A 20,538-nucleotide genomic window follows, 5' to 3' on the forward strand; every position below is an offset into this window, starting at 1 on the left:
TTTTAGCTCTGTGTGAGTTATCAAAATGCAGGTGCTAATGCTCTTACTGTCATGTACAATTGTTCATTTGTTAGCAACACTAATTCTGCAGTGCAGAACTCCCTGACAGAAAGAGGAAATGTTGTATTCTCTGCAGGATTCATTTCTCGAAGAGATAGGCAAGCAAGTACATACATTAAACTCATTCAGGTACTGGCTGAGTACTTGGCATTCTCAGCATCTCTCTTAGCTGCCAAGCATAATGTTATTGTTTTTACAAACATTTTGTTGAATGAATTATATTAGGCAAGCAAAAGTGAGATTTCCATATATTTTATGAGTTTTTGCTTAAAAGTAAAGGGTGAGACCTAATGAGTAGCTCACTGCAATGGCAGATCAAAAAAAAAACTTGCTGGGACAATGGATTTTGACATGCATTAAGTTTTAACCCTGTATACATGTACATTGTACCAAATGCTACTTGCATTTAAAACCTAGTTAGTCTGGCTGTAAAAAGACAAAAGTCCAGATAGTTCACAAACAGAAGGGAAAAAATAAAAATATAGCACCCTCGTCCTAAAAGTAGGGCTACAGGTAAATTGAGTTATGCTGGGTGGTAGCCAGCCTGATTAATTTGTACTGTTTAGGGGGCAAATGACTTCTGTTCTAAATCCAATTCAATGCGACTTCTCCCTTTTGTCAGTAGGTGGCACTGTTGCTTTTGACATTAGTATGATGAGCATACAGTATACTCCCAGTTATGGATAAACATGCTTTTCTCAGCTAATCAGATTAGCTGGTATTAATGCTGGGAAAAGTTATTTAATGAAAAAAAGTCAGGGGATCAGAGTCATTTTTCCCACCCCAGGGCTTCAGCCTGGGTGGATGTGTGTACAGTTGCTGGCTGCTAGACCTGAAGCCTGAGGCCTATCCAGGTGGCTGTGAAGTGAATGAACTTCACTCTGTTTAAAACATAAGTAACTGGCGCCCAATGTTCTTTCTTGTCCATCACCCACAATGCCCACAAACCTGCATCATGAGAATGTATGTCAGCCATCCCTACCCCCAGTAGTCACCATCAGACTCCTGGAAAATAGGGTTAGGCGCTATAATTCTTATATATATATATATATATATATATATATATATATATATATATATATATATATATATATATATATATATATATATATATATATTCGATAAACCAATCGATAAACGCTTATTGTGATTTATTTTTTATTTTTATCAAAAATAGGAAAAAGAATATGTATCGGCCTAAACTGAGGAAAAAAAATGTTTTCTTTTATATCTTTTTTGGGGATATTTATTATAGCAAAAAGTAAAAAATATTGATTTTTTTTTCAAAATTGTCGCTCTATTTTTGTTTATAGCGCAAAAAAAAAACGCAGAGGTGATAAAATACCACCAAAAAGCTCTATTTGTGAGGAAAAAAAGGATGCCAATTTTGTTTGGGAGCCACGTCGCACGACCACGCAATTGTCAGTTAAATCGACGCAGTGCCGAATCGCAAAAAGGGGCAAGGTCCTTCACCTGATAAAAATGGTGAAAATTCCGCGCCAAATACAAATAAACTAACTTAAACTACAAAAAGCTGCTCCTCATAGAACAATATAGATTGTGAAGTTGAAAATGGAAAGTAGAGGGCGCTCAACCACCCAAGGTGATTGTGATAAATAGATTACCACACAACATATGTGCAAAACTAATTAATTAATTACCAAATTAAATGTGAACAATGATTCCATAAAGATACAAGAGATATGATTCAATATATATCAGAATTGTCCCCTGCAAACGTGCGTAAATGAGCAGATTCCTCTGCAATGACAATCAAGCAAAATTCACTGTGCAGAAAAACAAAAAATAATAAGAAATCATTTGAGTCCCAATATCATGCACTGAAAGCCAGAACAAATCTTGAGATTGCTGTAATCTTCCTAGTGTAAAAAAGTAGAGAATACCACCACCATACTCTTCAATTTAAAATTATTCCACCCGAGGTGCTTTGAATATAAAATGCTCTTACCAGAGCCTGTTGCCACGCCCCCCTGAAGACGGTCAATCGAAACGTACGTCGGAGGCAGTCCTGGTCACGTGACCCCCCCCGCTCTGGTGAGCTGACAGGAAGGAGAAGAAGGTGGAACTACGGCGGTGGTATCCGATCCTTCCAACCCACAATTTGAACCGCGGATTGGCGGTAACAGGCCTGCAGTCCCAGTGCCGGGTAGGCACTTTTAAAGTAAGAGGCCATTTGGCTGTCCATGTTTTTTATTGTTTTGAAGATTAAACGGTATCACGCTATTGCGCCTACTGTTTTTTTTCTTTGCATATCTTCCCTATCTGGAACGTCTGGAACCAAGATTCAATTTATCCATATCCATGTGTGTGTAGGCACAATCCTGCACTGGCCTATGTGACTATCTTTTTAAATAAAGTAGTCAACAGGCTCTGGTAAGAGCATTTTATATTCAAAGCACCTCGGGTGGAATAATTTTAAATTGAAGAGTATGGTGGTGGTATTCTCTACTTTTCTACACTAGGAAGATTACAGCAATCTCAAGATTTGTTCTGGCTTTCAGTGCATGATATTGGGACTCAAATGATTTCTTATTATTTTTTGTTTTTCTGCACAGTGAATTTTGCTTGATTGTCATTGCAGAGGAATCTGCTCATTTACGCACGTTTGCAGGGGACAATTCTGATATATATTGAATCATATCTCTTGTATCTTTATGGAATCATTGTTCACATTTAATTTGGTAATTAATTAATTAGTTTTGCACATATGTTGTGTGGTAATCTATTTATCACAATCACCTTGGGTGGTTGAGCGCCCTCTACTTTCCATTTTCAAGGTCCTTCACCTGCATAATAGTCCGGGTCTTAATCGGTTAAATTGTTACCTTTACACGTCTGCCATTTTCATTAAGCGAATCACCTTTCAGAGAGTGTTTGAGAGGCAGTGATGAGACATAACTTTGCCTTCTCACAGCCTGTTTGAACCCCTTAAAACCCGCACCAACACGTCACAACTGCGTGCATTGCACTTGGTTGCAAGGTGGTTTTGGCATAGCCCAATTCATTCAAATGGGTCACAGTTGGCTTTCAGGATAAATTTTGTCACTGCAGGTGAATACACCTGTACAGCTGACCTGGCTCAACTGCTTGTTTTTACTGCTCCCCCGACCACAAGTGTAACGTAAGTCTTATAGAGTATCTGGTGATCAATGAAATGTCTTGATTAGGCACTTCCGGTTTTGGGGTGGAAACTGTCACCTGATTGTGTTCCTACATTGTCACCCTGTCACATGGGGCCTTAGTGGAGACTACAAGTAGCTGTGCCATACACCATGTGCAAACATTGTCTGCTGTTGTCACTGTTGGGAAGCTAATCTTAAGCATTTGTGTACAACTGATTGGGTGAGAATATGTAGACAGAAAGTGGCTAAAAGAGGCTACAGAAGATTGGCAGCACCGAGATGCAAACAAAAACTTTATTTTTTAATGGAAAAATTAAGACAATATTGCCATATACCCCCTGAAGTTCTTTGGAAAGCTAGCACTTCTAGGAGTGTCAGTATCCTTGGTTCCCCACAGCCTTCACTGGTTAGTTTTGCTACCAAGGAATACCTGCAAAATAAAGCCGTAATCACCTGCAGCTCTCCCTTGTTAGTCCTGCTTACATAACTGCTGGAAAAAATAGGGTTTCTAACAGTTCTCGTTGGTTCCGCCCGCTGATGTACCATCACTATAGGAGAAAGCGGTAACATGAGGTCAGTAGGAGGAACTTTTGAGAGCCTTAGAGGGATCAAAGTTATTGGCACTCCTGGAGGTGTCCCTATAGTAGTGCTATTTGAGGTAATATTCAAAGTGATTGAAGCCTTGGTCAGCAGCACGGCAAGCAGGAGAGGCAAGTACCTAGTCTCTCCTTTATTAATATGGGCTGGGTTAAATTATTTGGTGTGGCAGAGTTCCTTTGAGTTAAAACAGAGTACTTCTCTAAAACAGATGCTCAGCGATTGCATTTTGTATGAGCTTACTGCATGCCAGTAGTACTCCCATTATAAACTTCGCTAAGGAAAACTGAACAAAAATTATATTCAGAAGGTAACTTCAGTAAAAGTAGCCAACAAAACAATTTACATATAGAAAGCCAAAAGTGTGAAAATATTTCCTGTAAAATTTGAGCTTGGATGTTTAACCTTCCACCTCTACAGCATTTACTACTGGTCCTTTTAATGTAACTAATGGCATTTTTTTGATCACTGAGGCCGTGTACACACGGTCGGTCCAAACCGATGAAAACGGCCTGAAGTCCAGTTTCATCGGTCCAAACCGACCGTGTGTACGGCCCATCGGTCCGTTGCCCTTCGGTCCAAAATTTTAGAACTTGCTTTAAAATCGAACCGATGGACCGCTTTCCGATTGGTCCAAACCGATGGTTAGTACACAAAAGCATCGGTTCAAAACCCGTGCATGCTCAGAATCAAGTCGACGCATGCTTGGAAGCATTGAACTTCGTTTTTTTCAGCACGTCGTGTGTTTTATGTCACCGCGTTCTGACCCGATCGGTTTTTGAACTGATGGTTTGTACGCACATCAGACCATCAGGCCACTTCAGCGGTGAACCGATGAAAACGGTCCGTCGGACCATTCTCATCGCTTTGGATCGACCGTGTGTACGCAGCCTGAGATGTTTATTAAACTTCATCTGTCTGTATTTCTGAATCTATATAATTTTTTTTTAAGTGTTTGTGTTTTTTTTTTTTGTGCATCCTCCATTATCAATGGCTATTACCACACAAGGGTTGATTTACTAAAGGCAAATAGGCTACGCACTTTGCAATTTGCATTTTCCTCAGATATTAGAGAACGTGGTGAAGCTTTGCAGAGGTCATTCATTCATTCATTCATTCATTCATGTGTAAGCAAACATTTTGTTTGTATTTTTTACCACATTCACTAAGCTCTGGGCAAAATTGGTGCAACTGTACTTGCAAAGTGCACAGTCTATTTGCCTTTAGTAAATCAGACCCATGGTAGAGGCTGTGGGATGCAACACTTAAAGTGATACTTAACCCAGGACCCTGTATTCGATATGTACGGTCTCCTACAGTATAGACATGTGCAATTTTGTTTTCGTCCAAAAAAATGTATTTATTTAGCTATAGAAGAATTCTAATGTATGACATTAGTAATAATTATATTTATAAATTATTACTACTAGTCAAGCAACATTTGAATTCTTCCATAGCCTATGGGCCGAGCATTTGACCGGAAATGTACGATTGCGGCGTCGTACAGTTTAGCTGCTTGTCGAATCTTCTTAGAACTTTCAACAAACACCATAAGCCTTCAATGACAGATTTGACGTTTGTATGTTTTTCGCTGCTTTGTCGAATCTTCGTTGTTCATGTCGAATGGTCTACCCCAACACTATATCTCTATAATGTCAAATTTTTCCTCTCTATGTAGAATAATCTTGGACTAATAGAGTTAAGGTTAGGCACATTCGACCACAGGTTCGATAGACACAGATTGCTATTGTCAGCGTCATGTCGAATCTCCTATGTATATTGAACTGTTGTAGCAATGAAAATGAAAATAAAGCATTTTTTTATGACGGATGTTTTAGATTTTAGATTCTGTGCGTTCGTTTTACTTTGTGATAATGAAAATACCCGAAATTCGGACGAAAATGCATTCGGACGAAACAAATGCACATGTCTACTACAGTACACAAATCATGGAAATGTATTTATTTTAGTAAATATAAGCTGTAAAATACATTTTCTCATCAGCAGTATATAGCAGTCTTGTGACTTCTATCATCGTCTGGTTAAAGCTTGTAGGAGGAGTTATGATTCTCCTTTGACTGTCCTTTGATGCTGGACAGTGTTGATTTGCCCATGTGCTGATCACATGCACCTCCCAAGAAAAAAAACCTCTCTCGCAATACACACCAAACTGAGCATGTGCAGTGTGCCCCCAAGGCTCTGTACTATCAGCAAAATTGCTTGGGGACAGTGGAAGAAGGGGAGGATCAGAGAAGACCAGATCAAACAGCCTTTTTACACAATGTGCAGGATTAATCCCTTAGGTTCCACAGTGAGTATAATGAGCATGCTCTACTGCATATACAGATTAATTTTTACTGTTGTGGGTTTAGTTAGAGGGAGTAAAGTATTTATGTGTGGTAAGGCAGCCCACTTCTTCCGAATGTCTACTTTTTTAAATGTATTTATTTTTAGTAAAGGTGTGGTTATCTAAAATAAATCCTACAAATGGAGTTTGGGTGGACAAAAGTATTACAAAAATATCTGCTCAATTTTTAATTCATATTGTATAGAAGCCATATACAGCTGTAGAAGTCAGCATTTTCATAATGAAAAGAATAATTGTTAAATATGAGGTTTGCATCATGTAGGGCTTTGTGTGGCCAATGCACATAATATGAAGAGGTTTTTAACAAAAACGAACTGATAAATTATTGTAGGGCAGCCTGTTGTCACAATAGGTAGCACTGTTGTCTTGCAGTGTTGAGCTTGCACCTAGGTCACCATGTGAATTCCCTTTTTATCTTTTCCCCATGTTTGTTTTTGGTCTCCACTTATACTTGTTCTTTTCTTTTACCTCCAATTGGTAGATACATTTTGAGTCCACCCAAAACTTGTGTAAACTAATGTATGCCTGCTTGATTGTTGGGAGCCTAAGACTGTAAGCTCTTTTTGGGCAAGGACTGATGTGAATGGTCTTTGAATGCCTAAAATTGCTTTGAAATATTGTTATTCTAAAAGCCTAAAGCTTACACAAGAGGATGCAGGATTTCTGCAGTGTTAGTAAGACAAGTTGGTACTTACTAAGATTAAGGACACTTATGACAGGTAATGGTTATCAGTCAACTGGTAAAGCGTTGGTAATTGTTAGCGTGTTGCATAAAGTTTTGAAAAACTTTTACCTTGGAATAATTGTATGTATTTGATTTATTTTATTGGTTAGATTTTCCACATGTATCCATGTTGCCCTGTTATGTAATTGGGGATCATTACGTTCTGACTTTTGTACCTCAATTATATTGTGATAATTTTGCTGGTTACCAGGTGGGGTGGCAGTTGAAAAATTTGGTGAATGCACTACGAGAGGACCCGAGTGGTGTTATCTTAACTTTGAAAAAGCGACCTCAGAGCATGCTTACCTCAGCACCAGCTTTACTGAAAAATATGAGATGGAAGCCCCTTGCTCTGCAGGTAATTAAGCTTAATCATAAGTCATTCGCCTTCATTTTAGCCATAGATGAAAATTACTATAATGCTTTAAAGGGAAGCTATACGCTAAATATAAGTGGGGATTGAAAATGACTTGGCTGTAGCATGCAGAAACTATGTCTAATTTAGTTTATAAGAAGATTAGAGTCCTTTTAGCTTTGCACTTCCATTTTACTTTAACCAAGGGATAGCATTGTGTGGTTCTCCTGGCTCCTAAAGCTTGGTGGAGTCTAAGGTCAACTGGGAAATACTGGTCAGCAGCCCTACATTGAACAGAGGCTGAAATTGCCCACTATAATGGCCTGTTCTCTGTGGCACAGAAGCCACCATAATATTAAAGACCAGTAATTCAAAATGACCATTGTTTTGTATAGATATTTCCTTACACCTGGCCAACTTCCTATTGAACTTTTTATAGGCAGCCTCTGGTAAAGCTCATTTAGTCTAAAATGACTTTTGTAGAATAAAAAATAACTTGCTAGCTGTCTCAATGTTTACCCTTACGCAAGTTTGAGAATCTGTGATCTTCACACCTGCTGAGCTACATTGATTTTGACAGCTGGCGGCAGCTGTTGGAGCACCTCCATTTATCTCCATGATGAACAGAGAAGAGATTGCTACGGGGCATATGCAATACTGTTACAGGCCCACACATCCGCAGACTAAGAATGCAGCTGTATGTATTTTTAGCCCATTGATGTGTGTGCTTGTGCTGTTGACAGCAGGTGTGAAGATCACAAATCGTCATTCACGTAAAAAAAAAAAAATATCTAAAGTCAATTTGTATGTATTGTTTTATTGGTTTTGGATAGAGCACAGAAAGTTTAGAACCCCTGTCAGCTTATTTATTTCTGTTTTCCCACTGGGGAGATTCACCATCTCTATTTGTCAGAGTGACCATTGTCACAAGGACGTAAATGGAGCAAAAACCTAAAATTGTCACCGTACAAGAAATGCCTAATGCCCCGTATACACGATCGGAGTTTCCGATGGCCTTAAATCCGATGGAATTTTTTGTCGGAATTCCGCTGTCTTGCATACACACTGTCATGCCGCGTACACACGATCAGTCCATCCGATGAGAACGGACCGATGGACCGTTTTCATCGGTCAACCGATGAAGCTGACTGATTGTCTGTCGTGCCTACACACCATCGGTTAAAAAAACGATCGTGTCAGAACGCGGTGACGTAAAACACAACAACGTGCTGAAAAAAACTAAGTTCAATGCTTCCAAGCATGCGTCGACTTTGATTCTGAGCATGCGTGGATTTTTAACCGATGGTTGTGCCTACTAACGATCGTTTTTTTTCCATCGGTTAAATTTAAAGCAAGTTGGCTTTTTTTTAACCGATGGTTAAATAACCTATGGGGCCCACACATGATCGGTTTTGACCGATAAACGGTCCATCAGACCGTTGTCCTCTGTTTAACCTATCGTGTGTACGAGGCCTTAGCCCAAATTCCGACCGTCCAAAACGCAGGGACGTAAAACACTACGACGAGCCGAGAAAAATGAAGTTCAATGCTTCCGAGCATGCGTCAACTTGATTCTGGGCATGCGTGGGTTTTTTCTTCATCGGAGTTGCACACAGACGATAGGAATTTCCTATTGTTTTGTTTTTTTCCATCGTAAAAAAAAAAAAACGTTCTATTTCTAAACACAGACGGAAAAAAGTCAGATGGGGCCCACACACGATCGGAATTTCCAATCGTGTGTATGTAGCATAAGAGGGGAATTCCCTTATTTTGGAGAGATCTCCTGTTGATTCCTTTTGTGTATCAAGACTGTAAGTTGGGGAAGATATCGGCAATGTGGCACAGACTTCAAAGCAAAAAAGTGTCAACTATTGCCAACTTTTACTAAAAACAAGATCTACTTTGAAAGTTTATAATACAGCTGAGAATTTTGTTGTAGCATTGAAATAACAATTTTTGATGCATTTTTGTTTTACTGGTCTTTTTTAAGCTATACCTGATTTTCATATAGACCATACGATAAAGGTTAACTCAAAATGGAAGCCTGCTAGTTTCAGTAGCTGTATAAATTCTAACTATGCATATATCAGCCTATAGAAGACCGATTTGAATGGAATGCTCCCCTCTTAATTTAGTGTATGTCGATATCCTTTAAAGTACATCATTCAAACAGCTTACATTGGGTCCAAGGCTTGCCTTTTGTTGTGAAGTAAATGTGCTATTGTTCATTGCTTGGCCTCTTTTGGATTCATTGCTTTAATCAGCCAGCAAATTGTAACTGTTTCCTAAAAAAAAAGAAGTAATGATTGCAGATTGAATAGGAAATGAGCATGTTTGTGTGCCTGCATCAGAGAAAGCCATTGCTGTACAATTGTAGGCCAGAGAATGGGATCCAGTGTGATGAGCCTTGACATCATATGGTGTAGATAGGGTCCCGACACAGAATTGTGCAGCACTGCTGTAGAGCAGTCTTTTATAGTGCCTGTTTGGGTAATTTATGGCATGCCCAGCCAATAGTTAGAGCACTGCTGATTTAAAGGCCCTCATTAAAACCGCTGCCATTCCGTTATAAATCCACCTTCTCACTACTTGTTAGTTTAATGTAATGGCTAAATCTTCTGCTGCATATTTTATTGACATTAAAATTGAATGATAATGAGTGTCGTCTTATTTTTTTAGTGGTATGATGATGAAATGAAAACTTATTCCTGGACACGTATATCAGTAAGCAATTTTAAGTTACTAGATTTTTAGATATTTTCTTTTTTCCAAAAGAGGGGTTGGGGCTATTTTTTTATAATCGATCTTGGGGATCAATCAAATCAGGTAATTTTAATTATAATTAAAACAAGTATCAACCGCTAGCAGCTCTGGGAGTTTGGAGGAGAATAAACCATTCTATGTGAGTTTCTAGTTTTGATGCTGTAGATTCGATTGTAGGGCAAAACTGTTTATCTAAATACAGCTTGTTGGCACACCTTAAAGTGGAAGTAAACCCTCCTATCGTTTTCAGCCAAGGAAGCGGCCATCTTTACCTCTGTTTAATCTGCAACTGCCATGATGCTGTACATGTGACCTATTATGAAACCAGCCATTGGATGGTTTGGCAGTTTGGTTGAGAGCACAAACAAATGTGACAGCTAGCATTTCCGGCATGCCGGGAATGTTAACTGTTTTTTTAACTATCAAATTGAAGGGTTTACTTCCACTTTAAGCTGCCCAAAGATGGAGTGAAATTTGGCTGGTTCAGCAGGAACCGGCTGAATTTTGATCCTTCTATGGACATTTCTGCTCCACGTAAGTCAATCTAATGATCAACTTCTGTTGAAAAAACATTTTTGATCAGCAACTGCTGATCAGTGTATTCTGACATAGGAATACAATGGCACAGCAGGGAGGATTCCTCCATCCACCTGGCATGCGTAGATGAGGGAATCCATAAAAAAAAGGCATCTATAGCAAGGCTTACATTTCACATTTCGTCACCTTTATTATTTCCTAATTATGAACGTTTTAGAGTGCATATCTTCTGACACATCTATATTTAAAAGCATCATTGTATTTCAGGGACCTTGATAGAAGTGTTTTTCCAAGATCACATTAGGGGCGTATGACGACGGGTGTTTGTTCATGTCAGAACTGCTTCTCACTTCATAGAAGTCTATAGTAATGCCAAGGCAGACTGAAACATGTCAGAATGAGGTCAACTGCTGGTCAAATGCATCTGTCAATGAATTCTGAATGAGCTGAGCGAGATGTAAAAAGCAAACCTCTGTAAAATCAAGCTGTGTATTGATTATAGCCTAAAGCCCATCATTCCAGATCCTTATTGTAATGGTGGGTTCAAGTACAAATACGTAAGTGAGACACAAACAGTATAGCAGAGCGAGCCCACTAAATGGTCAGCCAGGTGGATTCATTTCTTCAAAAAAAAAAAAAATTCTGCAATGACATTATTCTATTGCTGTGACTCTATATTCTTGTATAGTTACTGGCCACCCATCTCTTCATTATCAGGAGACATATATTGTCTTGTATGACCGTTCACACATAATGTGGCTTCCATGCATGTTTCCCACACTGTGTTCAAAGCACAATGCAGTTGAGATCTGCAGTCTGTGTCGGTTAATGACACCACAAATGCAAGTTGCATTTTCCTGCACCAGATAGCTTCGGAAGTACCATGCAACCTGATTTTGGTGCAGTGCGATTGAGCCTATTTAAAATGAATTAGCTCAAATCACACTGCATATGAATCGCATGGTGTGAACTGACCCTCAGGCTTAGAACACAAGGAAATGTTTTGTATAAAAAAGGTGATTGTAGTAGAGGGATGTTGAGCACCAAAGACTGCGTCCCTACAGGCTTTGGTGAGGAAAAATCAGCCCAAAGGAACACAATTATTTGCATGCACTTGGGATGTCTGTATTGTCTGTGTGAGGCAATGGAAACACAAAGGGCTGACTGGTAAAACAAAAAAAAAAAAATCCAAGTGGTCCATCATATTTACACCCCTTACTGTATTTAAAATGGTGGTACACCTCTAAAATGAAAAATGAACAAAGCATATCCTTGTATAATGTGTACTATCCCAATCTATATCACCTAGTGAATACTGGCTGCTCTCTCCTTACTCTGCAGTCTGAATGAGTTACTTCTGACAGTTTATGCTGCCGCTAAGCAATCCAGGAGGATGGTCCCACCCCACTCCAGCACACCACAGGTGACTGACAGCCTAAGCTGTGATAATTTCCCTAAGGGATTTGTGTATAGAGGGGAGGGGGTGTCCATTCGCTTTACTCAGGTCTCAGATTACACTCAGCTCTCCTCTCTGTGCTGTGCAATGTGTGACATCAGATCCTGCATCCTGAAGCTAAGAGATGCTTTTGACTGTGTATTTTGAACAGCTGTTGAGGAGCATGGGCTGCAAATAAACAGGTACAGCTTATGTAGGAGGATATGTGTTATCTCTGTGTATCACCTGAGGCTAGTCACTTTAGTAGGTATATGTAAGGGTTTAAAACCACTTTAAAGTGGTTCTAAACGCAGAAGTTTTTTTTCTTCAATGCATATAATGCATTAAGGTAAGGAAAAGACTTCTGTGTGCAGCTCCTAGCCCCCCTCTTATACATACTGATGTCAATCCAGCCCTGCTCTCTCTCTTTCCCCTCACTGCCTCAGAGGCTGCAGCAGGATCCATTGGTCCCTGCTGCTGTCAATCACAGCAAGGGGGATGGAGAAGGAGTGGGGCTGAGCCAAACATTTTGTGTTAATGAATACACCAAGGGAGGCTCGGGAGTGCCCCATAGCAAGCTGCTTGCTATGGGGGCACTGCCCAGGGGGGCTAAAAGCGCCAGCAGGGAACACGAGAAGAGAAGGAGCTCAGAGTGTTGGAGGGGGGCCTGTCAAGAGGAGGAAAACTATTGCACAGAGCAGGTAAGTGCATGTAACATGTTTTTATTTAAAAAAAAAGAAGATTTTTCCCTTTACAATTACTTTGAAGGTTTCATGTTCCTTTTTTGATATGTTTATTCTTCAGACTATGAATCATTGTCATTGCTAGTCTCTTGACTCACTCTTTCTTAAGACAACTGTTAAAACAATCAACCCTAGGTACAAAATAAATTAAGCTCTTAGAATTCTTCAGAATTACTTGCAAACCGAGTTTGTATTTTTATTTGCTACAACATTGCAGGCTGCGGTGTATGGTCATTTATATCGACAGAGAGTAGTCGCAGTGTGCTTGGTACTATAAACCTGGTTTACAAATCAGATGGTATTATACTGGTGATATTACAGGTAATAGCAAGGCAGTATAGTGATCAATCTAAATCTCCTATTATATGTTTGCTCTTGATCTGTGGATCAAATGTTCTTATCTCACCCCATCTGCTTTGTCAGGGAATATGTAGTTGAAGCACTATCCATATCCAGAGGCCAGTCTTTTATCAGTCCAGTAATCATGCGTTTTTGCCTAGCCAAGTGCACATAATAAGCTGAATGGTAAGAAGACGAAAAGTAGGCAGACATTTCCCAGTTCCCAGTATCTCTTATCTTGGAGGGCTTTCAATTCTTTCTGTGACCAGAAGTATAAGGTCTTCACCCAACCTGGCTGAGAATGTCAGGATAAGCTGATCATGTTTGTGGCCAGCTACAGAATCATCTGTTTTTGGCTTGTTGGTTTCTTCTCTTTTCCTCTTCATTTTCTAGACACTAAAAAGATGACTGTAATGGTTAGTGGATGGAATTAAAAAATGTTTCTGGATCACATATCCATGTTTTAGAGGTGCATGCTGGGAGCCAAAAACATTAATAACACATTGAAAACTCATACCACGTTTTTCAGCACACCAGTGTGAACGAAGCCTTAAGCCTCATACACATGATCGGACTTCCATCGGACTTTTCCGTGCATTTTGGTCCAAAGGGTGTTGGCCGTGAACTTGTTCTGCATACACACGGCAGAATATTTTCAGCCAAAATTCACCAAACCACATAGTTTTTCAGCTCTTTACCGCCACCCTTTGGGCAACTTCTGCTATTGTTGTTCGATTGTATGTATCAAATGCTTTTTGTGCTTTTACTTTACGGGAGCTGCAAAATATCTATAAAACTACTATATCTGTCAAAGATATCATTAAACCTTTAATTATCTACGTAGACATACTCAATTTTGGGTGCAACGACCTGTTAGAAAATATGAAATGGCAGAATCAATGGCTGAACAATTTCTAAAAATGACACTCCATTTGAGGCAATGACCTACCTAATGATTCTTAGTGAAGTACAGGAAAAAAAAGAATAGTTCATTTATGTAGTTTGTCCTTGAGTTATGGTCCTTGAGTTTTACATTTGCTGTACCTTGCCATTTTTTGTCTTGGCTATTTTGAATAGGGGCCCACTGTACGGTACAAAATAAAACTGGCTCAGCACACACTGAACTTCTTATGCAATTTATGTTCTTGACTCTGCTCTGTGCTTGTTTGTTTCATTGATTGTCTTGCTGATTGCTGCTGACCTAGACTCTTGGGTGTTTTAAATGTACCCTTCATTGGCAGTGCATAATCATTTCCAAGACAGAATGTTAATTTTTGGCTTGATTAAAGGGAACCTACTATATTAGCAGTTAGCTCCACTCTGACACTGGATGCTATCACTGCCCAATTCACTGAGATGGTCCCAGCTCAGGGTCCATTAGGGGTGCCCGGGTGCCGCCCCCTCTCTCCAGGCAAGCCCCTATATGCAATGGATAGATTCATGCGTTCGCCCCCTTTCAGGGCCCCGGGCACATGAATTACATGGACCAGATGCTTCAAAATTGGATGGGCTCGGGACGCAGAAAGTGCGACCGGAGCCCATCCAGGTGTGTTGCAACAGCGAATGAATATTTGCTGTTGCAACACTGATCCTCCTCCCAGCCAATCGGGAAGCGGGTCTGATACCTATCACCCAATTGGCTGAAAGGACAGGCGATCCTATTGGATGCCTAGGAGGAGGGGAGGAGACACACGACTAAAGTGAGGAGAAGACCCGCTGGTCGATGCCTAGATGCCCGGTCCCTGCCGATGCCTGATCCCTGCTGCTGCTCCTCGGATGCCCGCCGCCTAGATGGGGTATGAGCCGGCAGACAGCACGGGTGGCTGGGGGGTTTGAGTTGCCGTGGGGAAGGGTTCAGGTGTTTGCTGCCCCCAAACAAAAAGCCACCAGTCGTTACTGTCACGTGTACCTTCACTGCTTCCAGGGGGTGCCTGTAGTGCTGGAGCCTGACTCGGCTGTGTCTAATGGTAGCCCCTCAAACAGGATGGCCTAATTTGGAACATAATGCTGTTATGTTTTAATGTTCAAAAAAATTAGCAACAAGAATAAAGTATAAGTCTGGTCTAAATCTATCTATGCTTAAATCTGCTCTCACCCCCATTCTAAGCCCTATACTAACTAGCCTGTAAAGGAAAAATGTGTATACTTACCTAATCTAAGGGCACTCCGGTCCAGTCACATGATCTCCACAGCGACCACCTTCAGGGAGGAGGAGAAAGCATTGACAACAGTCTGGGTGGTGATGTCACTCAGACTTGCTATAGGGCATCTGTTGGCTGTCCCCCCTCTCCCCTGAAGCCGGTGCTGGGAGCAGATCATGCAACCAGACTAGAGCAACTTGGATTAGGTAAATATAAACATCTTTCCTTTGCAGGGGAGTTGGTATAGGGCTTAGGATGGAGGTGGGAGCAGATTTAAGCTTAGAACAGAATTCAACTTTAGGACTGTAATGTTTCTGTCATTAATCTTAATTTGACTGTGTATTCTAGAGTAGTATAGACAGTTTAGCAGTAGGTATGAGACTTTGGGTTCACCACTGCCACAAGTTCGAGATTTGCAGTCCTAGTGAATTATATGTGTAGATTCAACTGGGAGATTTTTTTTTAACTTTAATGCACTGTGTGGTCATTGAACCATACCCAGCAGGCTTAAAAGAATTGATAAGGCTGGCTATACATTATACAATTTTTTAATTCAATTACCTTTTGGCTTTACCGTCAACTATGTAGTGCAAGGGCCTGCCTGACTGCATACAAATTTAAAGTGTTTGATGTATAATGTATGGCCGGCCTTAAGGAAGCGTTTGATTAGGCAAGCCACCTCTTATAAAAGGGGAGTGGCACAAAGCAACCATAGTGGCAGGGAATTATAGGCTGCTGTAGGGAAAGCATGATAAATAGAGAGATTTGGAATTAGTTGGGAAACAGGTTATTTGTCACACGTATCTGCTGTCCTGTCCATGGCAAACTTATTTTTTTTTTTGCAGCAAGGCTTTTGTATAAGAAGGTAGTATTTGGAGGTTTTCATTAATTTACTGTATTTTCTGGAGTATAAGACTACCTTTTACACTTAAAAAAACTGGCCAAAAAGCAGGGGTCGTCTTATACGCCGGGTCAACTGCTCGGATGCCTGCTGGATGTGCGGTAATACTGTATGTAGCTTCGGCTACATACAGTATATTCCTCTTAGCCAATCCCGTTGAGAGATATATTCAAATTATTTCAGAGCCTGCTTGGATTGGAGTAACAACCTCTGCCAATCCGAGCAGGCTACATACAGTAGCCTGCTTGGATTGGCTTTGAGAGTCAGAGAGGCATGGGCTGATGATGTTACAGCCCCTGCCAATCGAAGCAGGCTTTGTATTCATTAATAGAATACATCGCTCGCCGTGATTGGCTCCAGCTCCAGCAAGGAGGAAGAAGAAAATGGCTCCAGAAGGAAGAAATATGAAGCGTCGGAAGCCTCGGAAGGGGGGTTATCTATTACGATGAGTACAGGCAAAAAATCTTAAAAAACAACTGTAAAATTAGGGTGTTGTCTTATACGCCCAGTCGCCTTATACGCCGGCAAATACAGTATTTTAGTTTTTATTTCATGTTAAAATTACCTTTTTATTTATTGTTATATTATAAAAAAAAAAATCTGCATTACTTCCCTTTAAAAATGTGGGATTTTGTTTCAGGGGTGGCATTTTGGGGATTTTGTAAATGTAATTTTATGTTGCTGGGTCCTTGTTTTGAATATAGGTTGCTCAAAGTAGAATATTAACTAGTTACTGAGTATCAGTTCAACATGCCGCCTCATTATTTAAAAATATATATATATATATATATATATATATATATATATATATATATATATTTGTAAGAACATGGTGTACCTAAGCCACCTAACATTATATTATTCACATTCACTGCTCCCCCTATAACCATAGATAAAATAAAAATTAGGCAAGCACTATTTAGGCCTACTATCCCTTCCTAAAACTGTCCTGCTGCTGGCAAATTTTACACTGCTGTATCCTCTGCAGTAATTTATTTCTTGTAGAAAAACCGCAGCCTGTGCTCATTGTCTATAGTAAATTTGGGCGTAGCCTTTCATTTAAAATCCTCCTGCTGCTGCCCAGTTTACAGTACTATTTCATTTGGGGTCTCCTAATTCTTGTAGTAAATTTTAACCTATTATCACTTGGTCTGCAGCTGGCCAATTTTACACTGATGTGTCACTTGTGGTCTTATATTTTTTGTAATCGAACATCTACCTGTACTCTTTTTCTCCAGTACATTTTGGCCAAGTCTCTCTGAAAAAAAAATGTCCCGCTGCTGGCCAGTTATATAATGTGTCATCTGTTTTCTGATAATTGTGTTGAAACATTTGCATGCACTCTACTACATTTCAGAAAATTCTTCCTCATTTAAAAATGTCCTGTTGCTGTATCATCTGTGGTGTCTTAATTACCAATGAGAGCTTGATGGGAATTGGCCAGGAGTGGGGCAGCTGTGTCCTAGACTCCATACTCAGAGGAAGTGCTGTAACATCACTTAAGACATAACATCCCTTCCAGTGTGAAGACCATGTGGATGTATTTTCTTTACAACGATCTGCAACAGGAGCAACTATAGAGAATAGTGTAGCAAAATGCAACTCCCCGGTTATGATAATTTCAGCTTCTAGTCTTTGTGTTGGACCCCAGCTGTCAGTGACAGTGAAACCTCCTGGTATTTTAAAGCACTGAAGAAATAACAAATCCTTTAGCAGGTAAAACGGCTCTTCTATGTGTATTTCATCTGTGTATTTAGTCTTTTGCCTAGAGTTTTATTTGTAAGGTTTAGAGATGATGTCGTGCCTTAGTGGGGCATGATCTTGTACGAAATTGCCCATGATTGTTGTTTCAGGCCCATATGGCTACATAGAGCATTAATATTTACCCATAACACACCCGAAGGATAGTGTCTGCCTGCTTGCCACTATTTCATGTTCTTACAAATGCAGTGAGCACAATGCAAATAAAATCAATATTCAATTATATTAACTTCAGTTGACATGTATAATCCAAAATGTTGTTTGCCATGATATTTTAAAATCATATTTTGTGTGAATGTCTTAGACAAGTATTCATGACTAAAGTAGGAAGCCTGCCTGCAGTAAAGCAAAGCTGCATCCCTTGAATGAATGACTGTTTGATCGATTTGGTGTATAAGAGGAAATCCAGGTTTCTCTTCTTTTGACCTTGAGTTTCTTCCATTTTTGTAATCGATCACACAATAATGCAGTTCAGTAACACGGCAGTAGGTTTCTTTAATTAATCAACTTAAGACGGAAAAGGGCAAGTAGTGTATGCTATGGTTTCATAAGAGCGGTGGATATCTTATTCAGTTCTGATTATACATTTTTAGGCTTACTTTGAAAACATTTGTCCAGCAATTGCACGTTCGACTTCATACTATTGTAAGTTTGTATACATGATTACAGCTGTGTAATAGTACTTTTTTTTTTTTTTTTTTAGTTCATCAAGATAAATTATAAAACTATATTTTCTATTTACTTATTGATGAAGTGGCAAGCTTTTAGGGCTGCTATCTTTATCTCTACCCATAAGAAACCTGTACTGACAAAAATACTTAGGCTGTCATTAGGTGCTTCTTAACATACTGGTTGCCTGACTGTCTCTGGCTTTGGCATTTACGTAATTAATGTACCGACGCAAACATGCATCAGGTGAAGTCAAAGTGATTTTGTAATCTGTGACAGATGCAAAGAAAGTCCGTTGAAGTAATATCCAAAGAAATGTGATTGTTTAGATGAATAACCACCTGGTGCACCTCCACCGTGCTAATAAACAGAACGTGAGCTTACCAGATCTTTAGACTCCACGATATAGGAGTCTAGACAAGCGTTTAATAATCCAGCACTCAAGGTGAATCCCTCAGTGGTTAGACCGGAAAGGAAGGTAACATGGCTGGCCAAACAAACCCCTGGTATTCCTTAGACGTAAACAATAAGGAAGAAAAAGGAGCCCACATAGTGTAAAACCGTAAAAACTTTTATTTTGAGAAAAAAATCTTACTAAACACCTACAGCAATACAGAGAATAGTCAGCGTTTAAAATGGTAGTTCCCAGGATAAAAAAAAAGATTTGTATACAACCTCAATTGGCATGGATGTAAAAATTATGACTGAACTAACCAAGTTAATTGAGCTTGTATACAAGTAATTTTTATCCAGGTAACTGCCTACCATTTTAACCGCTGACTATTCACTGGATTGCGGTGTTAAGTAACCTTTTCTTAAAATAAAAGTTTTTACGGTTTTACACTATGTGAACCCCCTTTTTCTTCCTTATTGGTCACGTCTGAGGAATACCAGGGGTTTGTTTGGCCAGTCATGTTGCCTTCCATACCGGTCTAACCACTGAGGGATTCGCCTTGAGTGTTGGATCATTACTTAAACACTTGTCTAGACTCCTATTATGTAGAGTTTAGAGATCTGGTAAGCTTGCATCCTATTATCACGATGGAGGTATATCAGGTGAATATCTAAAGAAATGTGATTGTTTAGATGAATATTACTTCAATGGACTTTCTTTTTATCTGTCACTATGCACTTTATGCACTTTAGTGTTCAAGCACTACAGTATATGGACTATTTTTTAATGATTTACGTTGAACTTCATTTATTTTGTGCTTTTTTGCACAATTGGTTCTGTTGTGATATTGGAAGCAGCTTTATTTCACTTGGGCTATTATTACCTGTGTAGTAATATTTTTTATTTTTTGCCATTTTTAATCTGTACAATTTCTTTTTTTAGGAGAGGTTAGGAAAAGTAGTTTGTATATTACTGAAAATGGGTAAATGTTATTGGAATGAGCAAGTGGGTAGGGGATCTCAAGTACATTTCTTTAACTAATAGGTCAATGACTATCTGAATAATGAAGTAAGGGGGGTTGTATGCATGGGCTTTTTTGCATCAAAATGTTTTTTCTTTCCATAAAGGTTTAAAAAAATAGTAGCCGAAAGAAGTATCCTCACGTAAAAAAAAGTAAAATCTATCAAGGAATCAAATGTATGTACCTGGTCCCATTGTGATCTGTGGCCCCACTGCCAAGCTAGCATGGTGAACACTGTGCCCCCACCTCACTTCATCGATGTCTGACGAGATTGCTAGTAAGGAGAATATTTAATTAGGTTGATTGACAGCACTTGTCTCTAGCAGTAGGTGCAGGCCTGAGGTAAGTGCCATCCTTCAGCACAGCAACTGGAGGGGTGAGCTCCAACAACAAATAAGCTGTCTGCTATTAAAAACTTGGTTGCCTGGACATGACTCCAAGATTTTCCACCACAGTCTGCAGATGTTTACTAGCAGCTGGCTGATCACATAGTCCTGCCAGTGCCGACTGTGTCTGAATAGTTTGCATAGCTTTCCTGAAGCGCATTCAGGCAACTGAGAAGGAAGTTATACAAATTATCTAGACAG

At 39.6% G+C, this 20,538-nt stretch overlaps 1 protein-coding gene across 5 annotated transcripts in view; it reads left to right on the forward strand.

The window, feature by feature from the left end:
- CNKSR2 (connector enhancer of kinase suppressor of Ras 2) overlaps positions 1-20,538 on the forward strand; it is a 382,062-nt gene that overhangs the window by 169,495 nt on the left and 192,029 nt on the right. For 3 of the 5 annotated variants that reach the window (XM_040338243.1, XM_040338244.1, XM_040338247.1), the window contains exons 10-11: positions 7,104-7,250; positions 9,927-9,971. The exons of the other annotated variants lie outside the window; for them this stretch is intronic. In XM_040338243.1, coding sequence (XP_040194177.1) covers positions 7,104-7,250; positions 9,927-9,971 — 192 coding nt within the window. The remainder of the gene's footprint in view (positions 1-7,103; positions 7,251-9,926; positions 9,972-20,538) is intronic. 5 annotated transcript variants of the gene reach the window in all.

This window comes from Rana temporaria, chromosome 2, assembly GCF_905171775.1.
Source record: "Rana temporaria chromosome 2, aRanTem1.1, whole genome shotgun sequence".
Taxonomy (NCBI): Eukaryota; Metazoa; Chordata; class Amphibia; order Anura; family Ranidae; genus Rana; species Rana temporaria.